This window comes from Bos mutus, chromosome 13 (assembly GCF_027580195.1).
Source record: "Bos mutus isolate GX-2022 chromosome 13, NWIPB_WYAK_1.1, whole genome shotgun sequence".
Classification (NCBI taxonomy): domain Eukaryota; kingdom Metazoa; phylum Chordata; class Mammalia; order Artiodactyla; family Bovidae; genus Bos; species Bos mutus.
Window position 1 is genome coordinate 38479220 of NC_091629.1, and position 19408 is coordinate 38498627.

The 19408-nt window shown below is 53.9% G+C and overlaps 1 protein-coding gene across 5 annotated transcripts in view; it reads left to right on the top strand.

Annotated features, from left to right (window-relative positions):
* ZBTB46 (zinc finger and BTB domain containing 46) overlaps nt 1-19408 on the top strand; it is a 51592-nt gene that overhangs the window by 13818 nt on the left and 18366 nt on the right. For 4 of the 5 annotated variants that reach the window (XM_070381391.1, XM_070381394.1, XM_070381390.1 and 1 more), the window contains exon 2: nt 6747-7715. In XM_070381391.1, coding sequence (XP_070237492.1) covers nt 6779-7715 — 937 coding nt within the window. In that variant the 5' untranslated portion in view covers nt 6747-6778. Of the gene's footprint in view, nt 1-1218; nt 5640-6746; nt 7716-19408 lie in introns of those variants that run through there. The other variant, XM_070381393.1, reaches the window with a different exon arrangement.

Sequence of the window (19408 nt, forward strand, 5' to 3'; positions counted from 1 at the left end):
GTAGCTGCCCATTACAGTTGTGCGTTGTTTAGAGAGGAAAGGGCCACAGTGAGGGTCGAGTGTAGCAGGAGGTGCCTGGGGGCACAGGTAAAGCCGTAACCTCTTCCCCTTGCTCTCCCCAACCCCGCAAAGCAAACTTGTGGACCGGCTTCCCACCAGCAGAAGCGACAGAGCTCTTGGGTCGATGCCTGGCTGGGGCCGTGATTCTGCTTCGGCTTCGTGGGGGGTCTCCCTGCCTGGTCTCTTCTGTTCTCTCCCTGCCCCTGCAATTGTTTCTGGGGCCCCAGGCACCCTGCCAATCAGGACATCTGGGACCCCTGGGGGGCTGCTCTCTCTTGGGAGCCCGTGTCTCCCCTTGATGTACTAGCCCCTGGCTTCCCCATCTTGGTGGCTGGTGCCCCAACCACCCTGAGGTCCAGGCCGGCACCACCCCGGCTCCTTGTGGTTCTCTCACTGGCCCCGTCCCGTCTGTGTCCCACAAGCTCTCCCGTCAGACGCCGAGGTGCTGTGTCTTCCCTGGGCTGCCTGTGTGTTGGCCATAGCTCGATGCCCTCGACCGTCCTGAAACACAGGCCTCTTGTGTCCCAAGGTGCTGGGCTGACTTCTGTGGTTCTTCTGTCCACGTGATGCTGGTTGGGCCGCAGTCCTCCAGGCTGGGCTGGGCCGCCAGCATGGGTGGCTCCGTGCCTTGGAACCTTGAGGGTGAGCCTCGGCCAGGTCTCTGGGGTGGCCATACTCAGGCCCCACTCACTTAGTCTCGCTGCTTGTGCCCCTTCCTCAAGCCCTCCCTGAGAGCCCTCATAGCACCTCTGTGCTGCTCTGGCTCTGGCCTGGCGGGGGGGCCAGTCCTCAGCCTGAGCTCAGTGCCCAGCACAGCTCCAGGCTCCTGGACACCCTCAGGGGCTGATATGGAATCACACTGGGACTAAGTCTGGGCCACAGCTATGACCTTGGAATTCTGTGGGTCATTCCACACTGAGAGCCAGAGCCAAGCAGGCGGGGACAGGGTGCATCTGGCCCTCTGTGGTCAGGGTGTGTGCATCCTGAGAGGAAGTGACATCTAGACAGGTAGGAGAGTCCAGGGAGGGGGGCGGAGGAGACTCTTGGTCCCATGGAGGTAAGGGAACCGAAAGAGGCTGTGACAGGGAAGAGGGTGGTGGTGGCGTGGGGCTGGGCAGGGGCTGGGGGCGGGGAACCACCCTGGCCCACAAGGGTTTGCATTATGAGATCACCCTGGTCTGCAGCACCCAAGGGTCAGGCTGTGAGTCACTGGAGAAACTTCAGGCAGAGCTGCCCTCCCCGGGCACCTAAAGATGATTTCTGTTACTGAATGTGGAGCATTTCTTCCTAGTCAGGAGCTTAGTTTTAAATTTTAAAAGGCAACAAGGAACCCTGAGAAAACAATGTGTATAAAGTGTGGGTTATAAAATGGTTCCCTGTACTCAGTGTCTTGGATCTTGGGTTTTTCAGAACCTTGGGATGTGGGACATGGTGTCCATACAGGGAGGGCCTGGGGCGGGCTGGGTTCTGCCCATGGGCAGAGGCCTTGGTGGGAAAAGCCGAGCACTTACCATATGGACTGTATCACCCACTGGTGTTGGTGGGTTCTTTGGTAGATAAGAGACATGTGTGTCCCGGGCTTCTGGCAGAACCCTGGGCTGAGTGTCTTAAATGACAGAGATGTATCCCATTGAAGCCCTGGAGGGCAGAGGTCAGAGAACAAGGACCACACCTCCTCTGAAGGTGCTGGGCAGGATGGAGGACCTGTCCCAGGCATCCCTCCAGCTTCTGATGCTTCCTTGGCCATGGCCTCATCTCTTCTGTCACACAGCTGTCTCCCCATGAAGGTCTGTGTCCCAGGGTCCCCTTCCCTAAGGACACCAGTCACATTGGAGCAGGGCTCACCCTAGTGACCTTGTCTTAACCAGTTCCATCTACAAGGACCCCATTTCCAAATAAGGTCATGTGCAACAAGTGAGTCTGGGACATGGTTCAACCCACGGCAAATGGTGATGGGTACACACTGGTTTGTAGTCGAGCAAGGATATTTCCATAAAAGTAGTTTTGTAGTTGACATGGTCATAATTTGCGTACAATAAGCTACTCATTGGAGGAGGGTAAATGGGTGGGTTTGCACACAGCGGTATCTCTGTCTTTCTCTGTCTTTCGCTGTCCCCAGGCCAGGCAGCCCCTGTTCCTGCCCATGTAGGTCTCTGCAGTTTCCAGTTTCATGGAAGGCATTACTGCACTGTCTCCTTTGTCCGGTTGCTTTCACGCAGTGTAATTATCTAGAGACTCACCCGTGTCCACCTGGAAGGGCCTTTTAGACGTGCTCGGCCGGCCAGGCAAGGGCGGAGATGGGGCTTCATGGGGCCTGCAGGCAGCAGCTTGGCTTCTGCAGACCAGGAGTGGGTGGTCTGGTTCTAGCACTAAAAGTACGTTGCTTCCACCTTAAAACAATATTCACCTGTTAGGTCATGTTTCCAGGAAAATTTCAAGAAAGTGTAAATGGAGCACAGTGGAAACACAGAGTGAGAAGAGGTGAAGTCGGGTTGGCGAGGAGGTTCCATGGGTGTTTGAGGCACTCACCTCTTAGCATTGGGCTTTTCTGTACTGGGACTCGGTGACCGACCCTGGGGAGGGACCAGTCGGCCAGGGCTCCCGATCCATGCCCACACCTGGAATTTCTTTGAGTGCAGCTGGATACAAAGTCCAAATGCATTCACTATTTTGCATCCTTATTATTAGAACCAATTGTCTTCAAGGTGGAGCTCTTTAGGGACCAGAGAAAAAACATGAATACCCGCTTCTCCCAGAATTGCTAATCTGAACCTACAGTGCAGCAAATGAAATAAACTCAGAGCAGTCTGCACGTTTTGTGTTTCTTGTGATTTTCAAGACTTGGCAGTTTATTTGACTTTTACCAGTGGAGCATCCATGGTCTCATGGGCAAGCTGGATGAATAAGAGACGGGCCTCCTGCTGGTAGTTTTTGAAGATGGTTCTTTGTTGCAACCTCCTTACCTTCAGATGCTGTGGGGAGAAGGTTCATGAGGTACCCTGGGGTTGGAGTGCTGCGGGCTCTGTACCCTGGAAGTGACAGACGGGAGTGCCCCTGACATCACATCTGCCCCTGATGCTCACAGAGGAGGTTGACACGGCAGGTCCATGCTCATGTCTGAGTGCAACTTGTTTAGGGGAGACCTCAACACCCACCTTGACCCCAGGTCACCATAATGAAGAGTCGAGACTCGTGTCTCTTGAGTCGTGGGAGCTGGCTCGGGACTGTGAGACTTGGGGCAGGGCAGGTCTGTGGCACCCAACACGAGCTCGGTGGCTCCGGATGGCTAGACTCAGGTTCCCTGCCAGGCAGCTTGGAGACCACCTCCACCTTTCCCAGAGGCGTCGGTATTAGAAATGGCTCTGGCAGCATCAGGCAAGATTCCCACCAGGCAGGATGGGGCCTCGGCTGCCCCCTCCATCACTCGCCGTGCCATCACCTGCATGGTCCCCGTGTCCTGGGTTATGTCTTTGGGGGTGGCTCCTAAATCTGCATGGTGCAGATCGGCACACTTTTGGAGTCTAGTCTGGAACTTGGATTCAACTTGTATTTGCACCAAGGTGGTCATAAGTGATTCTGTCTGAGGCTGAAGTGTCTTGAGATCAGCGAGCTATAAATAAAACAGAGAGTAGGGACCCCAGGAGACATGAAACCTGTGTAGAGATGGAGTGGCTTCCAGGTGGCACATGGGTCACTAACAAAGTTGCAGGTGCTGGTATGGCAGCAGGGAACCCGTCTGCCCCCTTGTTCTCACTAGCCTGAGCTTCTCTTGACAGAGTGGCGTCTGGGCCCCTTCAGGGCCACAGGCTCCTCTTTGAGGGTCCCTTCCTCACAGGACTGCCCATGTGGACCTTGAAATGCACAACATTTCATGTTGTGGTCCATGCAGCAGCACAGGTGATTCAGAAGGACAGTCAGGTTATCTGTCCACAGGCGTGTGTGCGATGGGGCTTCCTAGGTGACACTAGTGGTAAACGACATGCCTGCCAATGCAGGGGGCGTAAGAGACAGTTTCAGTCCCGGGTCAGGAAGGTCCCCTGGAGGAGGGCGTGGCAACTGTCTCCCGTATTCTTGCCTGGAGAATCTGGACAGAGGAGCCTGGTGGGCTACAGTCCATAGGGGCACAAACAGTTGGACAGGGCTGAGCAACTTAGCATGTGTGTCCTGTGAACAAGTGTGGGTCCACTGGCGTGCGCTCCCTGAGCAGGTGTTTGTCCCACGGCCAGGTGCGTCTCCACTAGGCAGGACCCTCCTTTGGGGCAGGGCAGATGCTCTGCTGTCCTAGCCCTCAAATAAAAACCTCTGTGAGCATGCGTCTTTCTGGTCAGACTGCTGTGTCATGTGACTACTAGGAAGCTTCTGTTTTTAGGGTCACGGCCACTGGGCAGCAGCTCTTCTGCTGCGGTCAGGTGGGCAGGACCCCATGAATGTCTCACTGATGTTCTCACTTTGTAATGCAAATTCAGTCATTCCCCTAAAGTTTCAGTAGGCTTGGATAAATTATGTGTATGCTTAGTGTTTCCATAGCAGACTAATCTGTTGTTTGTTTGTTTTCGTCTGTACCACATGGCCCACGGGATTTTAATTCCCTGACCAGGGATTGAACCCGTGCTCCCTGCAGTGGTAGGGTGGAGTCCTAACCACTGGCCCCCCCAGAGAAGACCCTGAATAATCTATTTTTGATTATCATTCCTTTAGATTCATCTTCTTTTTAGCATGCAGGTAGCTTTTTTCCCTAATGAAAATTGTATTTTCTTACAACAGATTCTCTGTAAAATACATAACTGATTTTTAAGCTGCTCTGATTGAATAATAATTTATTTTAGAACTTCCCATATAAGTTGAAATTATTTTAGAAATGCAAACCCTGTGAGGTAGTTGCTGCTTCTGTAAACGGCTCTGGCATTTCCCCCTTTTCGGTTTTCTTCCTGATTCTTAGAGGATATGCTTCACTGGTGAATAAAGAGATTTATTATTCATACAGGAAGTCAGGTAATGAAACCTGCATCTTCCTAATTTGAATACAGGGTCCTTAGGTGCCTGAGTACCTCCCTCCACCCCACCACCATCCCCTGCACATGCCCAGGAGCTCCTTGTGGACTCAGGCATGAAGCCAATGTTTTGCACTCAGATGGTTGATTTCTTGACACGTGTTCCAGTCCTCCCTCAGTGTCTGGTTAACCTGAGTGTGATGCCAGCTGTGGGGTGAAGCCAACCTGGATGATCTGTCTGTTCTCCTCCCCTCCTCGCATGCCCTGGAGGAAGAGCAGACTGGGTGATGACTGCCCTTGGGGGGCCCCCATGCACCCAGGGTCAAACACCCCAGTATCAGCTGTGAGTGTGGGGACCCCCCCCCAACATGGCCAGTTCTGACCACTCCCCCTCCTCCTCAGGGTCCATCCTTGGGGTCTGGTGCCACTGGTCTCACGATTGAAGTAGCCTGTTTACTTTTGGTCTTGAGGTGGGGTGGGGGCTGGCAGGAACAGTGCCCAGTGGACTGTCGAGAGATATGAAGGAGCAAAAGACTTGGAGTCTCCCTGGCCTTGTTCTCCTGGCGTGAGGACTGCAGCCATCTGCAGGTGAGCCCAGGTGACGTTGGGAAATGTGTTGGAAGTCCAGGGAAAGCTGTTCCACCACGAAGTGTCCCACACCCTCCCCTCCCTTGCCTGCCTTTTGTCTGCTCCCCGTGGGAAAGGTGGACGGTGTCCCCACCTCTGACCAGCTGTGAAAGGGTGAGTTTAAAAGGAAGATCTGTCTTCCTTGGGGGGTTTCACGCAGTGACGACGGCCCCAGAATTCGTGTATTGAGGTCCTCGCCCCCAGCACCTCAGAACCTGACCTGGTTGGGCTGGGACTTGTACTGAAGTGGGAGGGGCCTTGTCCAATATGACCATGTCCTCGTGGGGGATGTTGGGACCGACACGCGCAGTGACACTATACAGGTTGGGGGATGACGCCGCACGGGCCAAGGACACTGAGGGTTGCTGGTCAGCAGCAAAGGCCGGGACATCCCCTGCGTGGTTTTCAGAGGGACCCCTGCCCACGCCACGGCCTCGGGCTGTGACCTCCTGACAGGGCAGCACTGAAGTGCTTTTATCTCGGCCACACATTCCGGTGGCCCCAGAAACTTTGGGGGCAGCAGAGAGCTGGGAAACAGAACCAGGGGGAGCAGCACGGTGGAGCCCAACTTGAGAAATGATTCGGGGGCTCGGGATAACAGAGGGGGTTCTTGTCACCTTGGGTCCCTCCTCCACTGGATACCTTCCTGGGGAGCTGAGGTAGTCAGGGGCCTCCTCCCTCTGCAGCTGGGTTGGACTGGCCTGTGGGCATTCAGCCTTGGCCCTTCCTGCCCCGCGGGCCGGACCCTGTAGGATGTTGCTGTCGTTTTGCCGTTAAAGACACTTCTTCTTCAAGGGTGGGGGTAAAGGCGCACCTGGTTCTCTTCACCTAGACTTTCTGTTTGGGTAAAAAAGTCTCTTTGACTGCGGATGGGCCTTCTCTTCCTTTCTGGAATATTTGCTTGGTTGGAGGGTCAGCTGCAGCATGTACAGCGCTGTGTGCAGGAGGACGGAGCTGGCTCAGGTGCCGCCCTCAGGTGCCCTGTGTCCAGCGGCCTCCCTCTGCACACTCTTTAGCCCTTGGTGCGTGTATGACTATGAGGGTAACCCTTCCGTTCTCACCCCACAGAGTCCATAGAGGAGGCCACCCCAGGATCCCAGATGAACAACCGGAAGGAAGATATGGAAATCGCGTCCCACTACCGACACCTGCTGCGCGAGCTGAATGAGCAGAGGCAGCACGGAGTGCTGTGTGACGTGTGTGTGGTGGTGGAGGGCAAGGTTTTCAAGGCCCACAAGAACGTCCTGCTCGGCAGCAGCCGCTACTTCAAGACTCTCTACTGCCAGGTGCAGAAGACCTCTGAGCAGGCCACAGTCACGCACCTGGACATCGTCACAGCCCAGGGCTTCAAGGCCATCATCGACTTCATGTACTCTGCCCACCTGGCTCTCACCAGCAGGAACGTCATCGAGGTGATGTCCGCGGCCAGCTTCCTGCAGATGACGGACATCGTGCAGGCCTGCCATGACTTCATCAAGGCCGCGCTGGACATCAGCATCAAGCCAGACGCCTCGGATGAGCTCGAGGCGTTTGAGGTGGGCGCCCCACCCGGTGGTGGTGCGGACGCCCTCATCTCTGCTGTAATGGCTGGGAGGAGCATCTCCCCTTGGCTGGCCCGGCGCACGAGCCCCGCCAACTCCTCCGGGGACTCAGCCATTGCCAGCTGCCATGAGGGCGGGAGCAGCTACGGGAAGGAGGATCAGGAGCCCAAGACCGAAGGCCCTGACGACCTTGCCTCACAGCCACTGTGGCCTGGCGACGTGGGCTGCGGGCCCCTGCACGTCAAGGAGGAGCCGCTCTCACCGGCCCACTATGGGGGCAGCGAGCCACCTTCTGCCATGGATGGCACCATCCAGAACTCCTTCTCGGAGCAGACTGCCGGGGATGGCTGGCAGCCCACGGGCCGGAGGAAGAATCGGAAAAACAAAGACACAGTCCGACACATCACACAGCAGGTAGAGGAGGACAGCCGGGCCGGCTCCCCACTGCCATCTTTCCTCCCGACGTCCGGGTGGCCATTCAGCAGCCGTGACTCAAGTAAGCCTTTCCTTTGTTACAGGCGGGCTCAGGCACCCTGGGGCCACGGCAGCACAAAGACGTGGCATGTCAGTGACCCTGGGGCCACTCGTTTTGTCCACAAAGTGTCACCTTTCCAGGCTCACATAAGCGGCTTCTCTGATTATTGCAGTAAATAGGTGTGAGAGCTAGAATGCGGCCGTGGTGACCTCCTGGTGTCACTATCAGTGCTGCGCCCGGGCCGCCTACACACAGAGGGAACTGGGGTGGGGCTTCTCTGAAGCAGGGGGTCTGGAGCTGGAGAAGTGGGGTGACGCCTAGGAGCCCAATGTGGGGTATGGGGCCACTTCCCTCACACTGGGAGCCTCATAAGCAATGGCTGGGATACCTTAATTTTTAAAGATGGAAACACCACAGCATTAAAGAGATGAAAAAGTCCTTGAAGTGAAGTGGCATAGGTGGAAGGAAAGGCCAGGCCAGGCTTGTGGGCTGTAACCCACGTGCCTGAGTTTTGTGCTGGAGGATGTGAGAGTTTGAGGCCACCAGCTCCCATCCCAATAAGGGGTATTTCCTCTTTGCTAACAAGTGTGGGCTTGGTTGTCCACACTCAGAGCAGTAGGGGCGGGGGTCGTTACCACATTGGGGGTGGGGCTCTCCTGGACCCCAGTCCATCAGTGGTGAGGGCTCATAGCTTAGCTCCCTTCACACTGTCCTCGCCCTCTGGAGGGCGGTTTTATCTGTCTTCCAGGCTAGGTGTCTCCCACCTGCTTCCCAGGTGGTGCTAGTAGTAAAGACCCCTCCTGCCAATGCAGGAGGTTTAAGAGATGTGGGTTCAGTTCCTGGGTCATGAAGATCTGCTGGAGGAGAGCATGGCAACCCACTCCAGTATTCTTGCCTGGAGAATCCCATGGATAAAGGAGCCTGGCAGGATGGAGTCCATGGAGTCACAAAGAATCAGACGCGATTGAAGTGACTTAGCATGGACAGGCTAGTAAACAAATTAAATGTTCACTAGATGCCGGGTGCTCTTCCTGGTGTGGAGCTCGTGATAACTGCGGCTGCACCGAGCTTTCCCGAATGGCACATTGGGCCATGAGGGCTGTGTTCAGGGTGCGGAGAGGCCCTGGTGGGGCAGGGCAGGATGGAGGCTTCTCAACTGGGAGGCCTCTCCAGGAAGGGGCCTCATGACTGGACAGAGGTGGACTGAAGGCAGCAAAATGTGGACATAAGCCCTGAAAGATGTCACTGATGCTAGGCCTATGCTGGGTGGGTGGGCGTCCTGGGGGAACCAGCTGCTGCCACCCCAGCAGAAGGGCAACCCTTGGGGCTCCTGATACACTGGTTTTGTTATTGTGGTAAAACATATGTATCATAGATGTTACCCCTTTAACACTTTTAAGTGTATTGGCATTAAATACATCACTAGTATTGTGTCCAGAACTTTCTCATCGCCCCTGGACACAGTGGCCTGTCTCCCTGGTTCTCATTCTCTTACAGCCCTGAGTGCTGGGCCAGGCATCTGCAGGTTCAGTCTGTTGCCACCTCGGAGGGATGGCTCCGTGCAAGGTGGGGTCCTGGGGTCTGTAGGATACCAACAGTGCCCACCCCCTGGTTGTGTCCAAGATGGGCAGCCCTCCAGAACCAGTGGAGTTTAACTGAACTAAATCAGAAGAAGGTTAAGTTTCTGAGCTGCTGGAAAGGCCACTTATCGCCCTGCTGGTGGTTGTGTCGGCTCCCTTGGTAACGAGTAAATGTCCCTTAGCTCTGACTGAAGCCTTGAGAGGAGCGTCCACGGGGACTGACTTTAGGAATCTTGTTGGGGTCAGAGCTGAAGAGCCTTCCCCTCCTGTCGTACACTGGTGGGCAGCAGGGATGGAGGCCTCTAGATCAAAGAGTTCCTCAACAAGTTAAGAATGAGGGCGCTCTATGAGCCCGTGGGTTTGATGTTTTAAAAGCAGTTGTCGAGCAGAAGGTGTTTTTGGAATCCAACAAGTGATTTCGGCTCATGTACTCTTGCTGCTGTCTGAAATCCCTCGGGTTACCAAGGCAACTGCCAGATTTCCCCCGAGTTGCTAAGATGAGGACCTGAGGTGTGGGCTGCGTGGGACGGCTCTGCCCATCACAGTGGCCATTTATTCCTCCGCCCGCCCTGGGCTGGGGCTTGGAAGTATAAATCACGATCTCTGATGGAGGAGGGTTTGCTGTCATTAAAGATATTACATCTTAGAAGAGAGTATTTTTGTTTATTCTCACCCCGTTTATAGGAGAACAGGCCTTTTCCAAGGAACGTGTCAGGAGGTTCCTGCTGATCATTCAGGGTCCTTGGTGAAGATGCTTGGATGCCCAGTCCTGCAGCAGGGCCACCACCTTGTCCTCTGTGTGTCCCCCTCGGCTTTGGGGACCCTGGGGCCTGTTAGTGTTTAAGAGTGATTTTTCTAAGCAGGCTTTGTAACCCAGCAGCTTCCAAGAAAACATCCATTGAAATGTGCCTCTGGGTCACAGCCTGTCTGTGTGATGGCTTGTGGGGAACAGCGTTTAAACAAGCCAGTACAATGTGTACAGGCCAGGCTCCTGCCTCACCCCTTTTTCCGCGATCCCCAGGCTGTAAGCCTTCAGCGTGGTGGGTTTATAGCTGCTAGTTCAAAGGTTGTGCCAGGAGAGCCCGGCCAGCCCATCCCAACATCCCACACTGGTTCCCAAGAGGATCTGCAGATGCAAAGTTCTAAGCTGAAGTAAAGTGTGTAGGTCTTGTGAGGGACTCCTTCCTGTCTGGACCTCGGTAAGGGTGGACCTGGCATCCCGGGATTGTGAAGGGCGCGTCAGAACTGCAGAGCAGGTTCAGGGGTGCAGGTGGCCTCCCAAGGTTGTCGCGGCTGCTCTGAGCCCAGGGCTGCTATCCAGCTCAGGGTGGGAGCAGATGCTTGGGACCAGGGCCCGGCCTGCCCTGACCAGGTCAGAGGGGTCGCTTCTTAGCCCCTCGGAACTCCAAGCCAGTGGCCTCTCCCTTGGCTGGGCCCCCAGAGGTTTTCCCTGCAGGAATGAGCAGAATTGCTTGGAATCCATCTGCTCGACCTCAGAGCCGTGGTCAGGGGCTGCTGGTGCCTGGATACCTCAGCAGTGGGCTTCGTCAGGTCATTCAGTTGGGAACGTAGGGGAAGACGTGCTGCTGAGAAGGGAGTTGGGGGACCCAGTGCTGACCCAGCAGAGCGGGGGCACTGTGGAGGGGGCCCGAGTGGGGCAGGGCTCGGCCATGAGACCCCTGGCCTGTGCCTCACTGGCTGGCTCACCCTGGCCCAAGGCCACACTTCTGAGTTACCACCTGGACTTAAGCCTTCATCACCGTGGGCATGGCTTTACTGAGAGGCCAACAGAGCTTTGTTTCTGCCAAAACAGCAGTTCTTGGACTTTCTAGAAGATTAAGTTCATGAAGACGGAGGCCCTGAGGCTTCTCATCTTTCCAAATGTGGAAGTGGAGGCTGGTCACCCTGCGGCCGCTGCCCCCGTGAAGAGCTGAGCTGCAGGGTCTGGATCTGGGTGATCAGGACATGGCAGGGCCCCTGGGGGTGACAGGTGAGCAAGGCCAGTGGTCCCTCTTGGGACCCACAAGGTTCCTCTCGGGACCCACAAGGTTCCACTCGGGACAGACGTGCGGGGGTTGGGCTGGGGACACTCCACAGCCGGCGCTGGCTGGGAGCTTCCAAGGGTGTGTTTCTGCTCTCCCTGCTCTCAGGTCACCTCACCCTCAGGCAGCACCACTGCTGACCTGACAGGAAGGCCACCTGCCTTTTCTGCCATCTTGATGAGTCCTGTTTTGATTTGAACTTGAGGCGTTTTGTCCTCTTAACCATGTGTGTGTTTTCTTCTGGTATTTGGACACTGTGATGGGGATGCCCCTAGGTGCCAACAGGGTGGGGTCTGAGCCACTGCCCTCGCCCCCCCGATCCTGGAGACAAAGGGGCTCTGGTTGTGTTGAAATGCCCAGTGGTGTATATGTGCGTTTATATATATGCACTTAAAGGCACAGCTTGGAAGCTTACATTTAAATGAAGATTTTAAAAGGAGTTGTGAATGTTATTTTTTTTAACTGTTCATTTGAAAACTTTTATGCTACTGCTTTTTTCAAATTTTTTAAAAACAGAAGCAGAACATACACATCAGAAAGGCCGTATCACAGCTGTTCAGCTGGCAGAGGCCTGACTGCCCCCCAGATACCCCCGTACCCACCCCAGAGACCCCCACACCTCTGCAGACACCCCATACCACCCCCAGACACCCCTACACCACCCTGCAGACACCCCCCACAGCCCTAGACACACCCACACCTAGCCCGCAGACACCTCCACACTCACAACCAGACACTTCCACACCCCCTTAGACACCCTTATACCACCCCCCAGACACTCCCCACAGTCCCAGACATCCCCACACCCAGCCCTCAAGACCCCCCACACTCACACCCAGATACCCCCACACCCCCTTAGACGCCCTTACACCACCCCCAGCCACCTCTACACCACCCCGCCATACACCCCCCACAGCCTCAGACATCCCCACACCCACGCCCAGACACCCCCATGCCCACCCCCACACCTGTCCTGGGGACCCCTCCCCAGATCTCTGGGTGCTGGTTTCTCCTGATCAGTCTGCTGTTGGTGGAGCCCGTGGTGGGGGCCCTTCCTGAGCCGTGGGCCCTGTCCTGACCAGAGGGACATGAGGGACCCTCTGCTGCCACCCTCGGTGCTGGTGCCTGTGTGTTTGAAGTCGACCTCGAGGTGTTTCTGAGGGGCTGCTCCCTGCTGCTGCTGTGACAACTGACCATGGACTTAGTGGTGGAAACAGCCCCACCATAGCCTCTCTCGCCCTCACACGGCAACCGTGGGTCCCCAGGGCTGGCGTCTGGGCTCAGGGGTGAATCCCAGCCTTTGCCAGCTTCCAAAGGCTCCTCGACCCTTGGCTCGGGGCCCCATATCCCTCAGATCTCAGCTCTGGTGCCGTGTCCCCTTCACTAGCTCTGGCCCTTCCGCCTCCCTCTTCCTCTGAGATGGACGCTTGTGTGGACAGGGAGGGTCAGGGTGATCTCCCATCTCAAGGACCTGAAAAGTCCCTTTTGCCATATGAGGTGACACATTCACTGTCTTGGAGGTGAGTCCCCAGTCACCTGGGGACAGTTGGGGGACAAATAATACCAAGGTGTTTGAAGAAAACCACCACCCCTTTCCTATTGTTTCAGTGATGGTATACATTCAGTGAGCTACACAGATTCTAACTGTAAGGTTTGAATAGTTTATTGTCTCTCTCCTGGCCATTTCACTGGGGAGACATTCACACTCAGAGAAAAGTTGAAAAAACGGACCGTGAGCCCACCTGCCACCTGAGATTCTCTATCTGCTAATGTTTTGCTGTGTTTACATGTTTATCTGTCTGATCATCCAATCTCACCTCGTTTGCACATTTCAGAGGGAGCAGCAGACAGCAGGGCCTCAGCTCAGCGTTCTCAGCCAGCTTCTCACCAGAGCCCGCATTTCTGAGGCTGGGACCCACACCTTTCACGTGCCTTTTGATGACAAAACATCCCCTCAGCCTCTGGACCCTTCCACCCATCTCATGCCAGCCTGGGGGCTACAAGCGAGCATGTCACACGGTGACCCGTTCACTGACCTGGTCCTGCTCAGTCACTGCCGGAGGATCCTGGGCTGCTTCCCTCCGTAGCCTAGGGAACCTCTGGTCTGTCCAGGTGGTTGCCAACCTGTTCTCAGAGTTTGCTCCAGCCTCCATGAGAGTCCTCAGATGATTCTCTCACTGCCAAGCGGTGTTCTGTTCTCAGCTGTAACACAACTGCCGATGGACATGTAGTTGTTTGTGTGGTTTCCGGCTATGATGCTCAAGCTGCCTTGAACGTCCCAGGACGAGTCTTGGTGTGATTTGCCTTGATGCCTCCCGGACTGGGCTGTCAGGTGGTGTGTGTGCGAGGAACCAGGTAGTGGTGTGAGGCACATTTGTGCCAGTGTCACTCAGGCAGTGGTTTGGGTTCGTGTTTAAACCTTAGCCATTCTGGAGGGTGTGGGGGTGACTCCTCATGGTTTCATCTTCTCAGGGTGAGAAGTCTTCTCAGGGTTTACTAGCCTCCCCGTCTGCCTTTGAGGGGTATCTGCTCAGGGCGGTGCCTGGTGGCAGGTCTGAGCACTGGGCCATCCAGCACGCTGCACTCCGGGGATCCCACTGGCCGCAGTCCCACCCCAAAGATGAGCATCCGAGTTGACATCAACCCTCCTCCTGGGGAAGCATTTTGGCTGAGCGGACTGTCCTCCAGGTGTCTGTTTGCTTGTTAGGCATGCGTTCTGAAAACATTCTCTCAGTCTCTGACTCGTGTTTTCCGGTAACAGTGTCTTTTGAAAAGCGTACGTATTTGAAAAGGGGCTTCCCAGGTGGTGCTAGTGGTAAAGAACCTGCCTGCAATGCAGGAGAACATAAGACTTGGGTTCGACCCCTGGGTCAGGAAGATTCCCTGGAGAAAGGAATGGCTACCCATTCTAGTATTCTTGCCTGGAGAATCCCATGGACAGAGGAGCCTGGAAGGCCGCAGGGTTTCAAGGTACAACGTGACTTAGCGACTGAGCACACACGCACACATTTTAAATTTTGATGAAGTCTGGTGTGTGAATTTTTTTTGTTGTTTTTCTGTTGTTCATGCTATTTGGGTCTAATCCAAGGAACCTCTGCCTCAGGTCACAAAGATTTCTCCTGTGGTTTTCCCGGAGGATTGAGTGTGACCACTGGCCTGGGGTGTGATGGATTAGCCTTCACGGTCACCTTCTCCATGTGGTGTCCAGCTGTTCTGATATCATCTGCCCATGGAACTACCTTGCTGACTATATAGGGTTTTGTTTTTTTAATTAAAGAGAGTTTCTTTTATGAAGTGAAACTTTTGGATAGTGATAGAAAATGAAGTAACTTGATTTTAACATGGATAAAAAGCATGACACTTAAGAAATAATACACCTTAGACACATAAAGTAAGAATGTAAATTTTGGACAAGGTGCATAATTAGTTTTTTTAACTTTATTTTTATATTGTTCATGAGATCTAGCGAGTGTTAGGACTGAGGTCTGGTTTGAGCTGTAAGGCCTGGTCTCCGCTCTGCGGAGGCCTTTTCACTTGTCCTGAAGGTTCTGCCGCGTTGCTGTGTGCACAGCCGCGGATGCAGGCGCCTGTTCCCTGGACAAGAGGTGGCGGGTTGGGCTGGGTGGGGCTGGGCATCTACAGAAGGGCTGTGACAGGCAGCTGGGTAGCAGCTCTGAGAATCGTGGAGCATGAGATTTGGGGAAATCTTAGCAACCGAACGCCGGCTGTGCGCCCAGGCCCCAGTGGCGGGGTGGCCCTGCCCCCACCCCAGGCCCTGGACATGTGCCCTCTGCTTCATCATTTTTTTTTTTTTTGCGGTATCTTTATTGGTATTATGTCCATATATTTTCAGCACTGTCTTTCAAAAGATGTTTCTTATTTTCTAATTTAATGGAGTGATTCAAAAACCAAAAAGTATAAAAATGTATATCATGAATATCTTCCAGCTGTCCTTGACATTCATCTGCCTGGATGCCAACCTATCAGATCAGAAATCACTGTTAGTTATTCTTGGGTTTTTCAAGAATTTGTGAATGAAAAAGAAACGAATATATTATTTTTTCCTATTTACATTGGAAGTAGCATATTGTACACACATTGTACTTATTTTATTATTGCTAGATTTGCAGCATCAGTGCACAAAGACCTTCCTTATCTTTTTTTAAACAGGATACAGTATTCCATTATGTGGGAAGTTAAACCACACACCAATGAGAGGTAGTTGGTAGTGACAACACTTTACACATATGTACGTATATGTTTATATGTGTCTATGTGTATAGATATATACGTAGAGGTCCTTTGCAATTCATACTGCATCATCTAATTTAATTGTCTAGAAATTCTGCTTGTTTTAATTATGATCTCTTTTCTGTTTCAGCTAAAGGTTGAGTGAAAATTTCCAACTCTTATAGTATATCACTTATAGGAAGAAGGAACAACCCTGCCCCTGTCTTCTGCTCTTGAATCCATCTTTACTTTTAACACTTGGCCTTTTACAGTTAAATGTTGATATTTTCTGTCCTGGTTGCCTTGTTTATCAGAGAGAGCTTGGCTGGGGAAGAAGCCCTGAGTGGCTTTCTGCTGGCCCAGGGGCTGGCATGGGGACATTTCCTGCTGTCACAGGTGTGTGAAAAGGCTGGACACTCTCTGTCCCTCGTCTTGGCGGCTGGTCTCCCTGTCCAGCTCCGGGCAGTGCCGCTGTGGGCTGCTGTGTCCAAGAACGGTGCTGGGGTGTCACCAGGCGGCCCGGACGGGGTCCACCACCCACGACTAACAGCCAAGCCCAGGCGGCCATCACGTGCCTGGCTCCTGGCTTGTCAGTTTTTTAACGTCACCATTTAAGGCTTTTTTCTGAGTCACCTAGTCTAAGTTTGCCACAAAAGGCTCTTCAGAGGAGAAATGTGAGGTGAGGAGTTTCCAGGGTCGTCACTTGGTGGAGGAGCTCCAGCAGCTGAAGGAAGGACTCCCAGGGTCCTCAGATCCTCGCTCAGGAGATGTCCCTGCCCGGAGGGCACTTGGGGATAGTCCTGTCATGCATGGTTGCCGGTGGCTTGGGCTGGAGGCCTTCCCTGAAGCTCGGGTCCAAGCCTGGCGCCCCAGCTCTACCAGCTCCAGCTGGGATCCTCCTCAGAGCAGCATGAAACGTGTTCTGAGTCTAACCGGTGAATATCAAGTTACCACAGAAGCCATGCTCCTGACAGGTCCCCACCCTCCACCCCCAGGGCACTGGGGATGATTTTAGCTTTTTGATAACAGTAAGAGCCTGCTTCAAGGGTTTAAGTGACATCAGACTCTTTATCTACGAAAGGATTTGTTGCAGTGTAAACAATGCTTTCAACTTCCTGTTCTGTTTGTAGAATTTCATTTTGACCTCATCTTAAATCCTTTTTTTTTTAAATCCAGCTATGGTCTAGAAGGGCCTGGAAGGGGCTCTGCTCTCCCTCCTGGTGTCTGGCTCAGCCCTGCAGGCATAAGCACGTTTCTTGGGCCTGAGCCTCCACCTCCGGCCCCCTGTCCCCTTGCCAGGCTCCTGGCCCATCTGCCCAGCAGGAGGCTCAGGACCTGGACCCAGGGTAGGCTTCACGTGCTGCCTTCTGGGCACTTTGCTCTGCTTTCTCAATTTAACAATACATCCTAGGCCGCGCTGTCCATGAGCTGACCGTTGAGGTGATGTTGGACAGTCAGGGACCCTTCGTCCTCCCCGGTCTCCTTCATGACTCCTGTCTTCAGAATAGACCCATTCCTTCCATGTTTCACTGAATGGTGCTTGCATGCATGCTAAGTTGCTCAGTCTTGTCCAATTCTTTATGACCCCATGGACTGTAGCCCACCAGGCTCCTCTGTCCATGGGATTCTCCAGGCAAGAATACTGGAGTGGGTTGCCATGCCCTCCTCCAGGGGATCTTCCCAAACCAGGGATCAAACCCATGTCTCTTATGTCTAACCTGCATTGACAGGAGGCTTCTTTACCACTAGCGCCACCTGGTCCTTATATTAGGAGATGTCCCGGGTAGGTGCCCGGCAGAAAGACTGGAGGACTTGGGAGGTAGGTGTTTCTGCTCAACCTGTCACACTGCTAGGGGCTGTGGGCTCTTCAGTGTTCCTGTGAGGACTCTAGGTGAGGTCATCGAGCCGCCACAGGTGGGCTGACTGCGTTCCTGGGCCGGTGGTGGTGCCTTTTCTGAGTCTTTAGCATTCGTGAGAGAAATCCTCCATTGATGACTTTAATCTCCTTCACTGTCGCCCTACACCCTGTGGACCCTCACCGCTCACCACAAGCATCCTAGGGTGGTCACCCCGGGGATGTGTCTGGCTAGAGCTCGCCAGCCCCTCCCGCCCTGCGCCCGCCCCCCCACCAACCACTGCACTGCAGCTGGAAGCCGATTCACTGTTTCATTGCAGGTCTCACTTGCCAGACATCCTTCCCCAAAACCCAGCCTTTAGCTTTTCACATGTGGCAGGAATCTCTCAGCTTATTTTGATTTCTTTTATAATAAGCTTTTGAACTTAAATTGTTAATATAATTTCAATAAATTTTGTTTTTGAAATCTGGTGTTTTTTTAGTTTTCAGCTTGTTGTGGGCTGAATGTTTCTGTCCCCAGAATCCATATCTTGAATCCTTATGTTTGGAGGTGGGGCCAGCAAGCAAGTCCTTGGGGTAATCAGAGGCCCTCCACATACTGGCCAGGGCAAGGAGAGCGGGGAGGTGGCTGTCTGCAAGCTGGAAGCAGGCTCCCACCACCCTGTCAGTCCTGGATCCTGGCCCTTCCAGCCCCAGGAACAAGAACCACCTAAGTCTTTTCCAGGAGCCAGGCTAAGGGAGACAGAGCTTTCATTTCAATTTATTTAATCCCTACAGTTAGTGGCTAGCAATGCAAAGTCAGTGCTGATATAAAATTGAAGAACTGGCAAAAAAAATATAAAAAAGATTTATAGTTTGAAAAAACCAAAATATCCTTCAGAAACCTCTGTTGGCAGTAGCTGGAAGGGTCCCTGGACAGTGGCTCTGAGTGTCTGGATCCCTGGGCTAGACCCATCCAGGTGGAGGTCCCCTGTGGTGCGGCCTGGTGCCTGCTGCCCCCACTTCCCAGGTGCGTGAGGCCATGTCCCTATCAGGGGCGTGATGCTCAAGTTGGTCCAAGTCTCTGATTTCCACTTGGCCCCTGCTTCCTGGGTCTGAGGAGGGACCTGTCATTTCAAGGACCAGCTTGTGTGTCTGCCCCACGGCTTCACGTTTGAGGTGACCCAGTCTTCCTCCAGCGCCATCCCCCAGGACAGTGCAGGGGTGGGAGAAGCTGGCCCATCCCTCCTCCCCTACTTGCCTCTGTCTCGGGAAGGAACTAGCTTTCCTGTTTCTATTTTGATTTCTCGAGTAGCCACTTGTTCCTGGGGAGCCCTGGCCAGGCAGCAGCTCTCCCTGGGGTCCATCTGGCACCGGCCTGTCTTGAGGCACCTGCAGTCACCCCCAGATCCCCCCATCTCTCCCAGCCCCTGGCAACTCCCAGTCTCCTTCATTCTCCATGGGTTTGCCTCTTTTCACGTGAGCAGAATCAGAGGACAGTGTTTGTTTCGCTTTCACCCTATGTAACGTGTTGAGATTCATCTGCCTTGTAGCCTGTGCCAGAGCGTCACTCCTGTTTATGCTCCATCACGTTCCACTGCGTGGATGGACCACGCCCTGTTTGTCCCTCACATGTAGGCAGGCACTCGGGCTGCCCTACCTTTGACCCTGATGGGTGCTGTCATTCTGAGCATGGACGTCCTCCTGCCAATGGGAATGTTGGCCATGAGGCCGCTCTTTTTTAAGGACCTGAGCTCGTGCACTGAGGCTACATCACTTTATATTCTTACAGCAGCCCGGGGGGCTCCAGGACCCCACGCCCGTGGGCACCGGTAGGAGTGAGGGGCCTCCATGTGCCGAGCTGTATTTCCCTGATGACAAATGACATTGAGCACCCCCATTGGCCGTTTATGCATTTTCTCTGGACAAGTATCTGTTCAAATATCTTTGAAACTGGGGTGTCTGTCTTCTTACTGAGCTCTGAGGTTCCTGTGCAGAGTCTGGGTGGAATCTCATGTCGGGGCACAG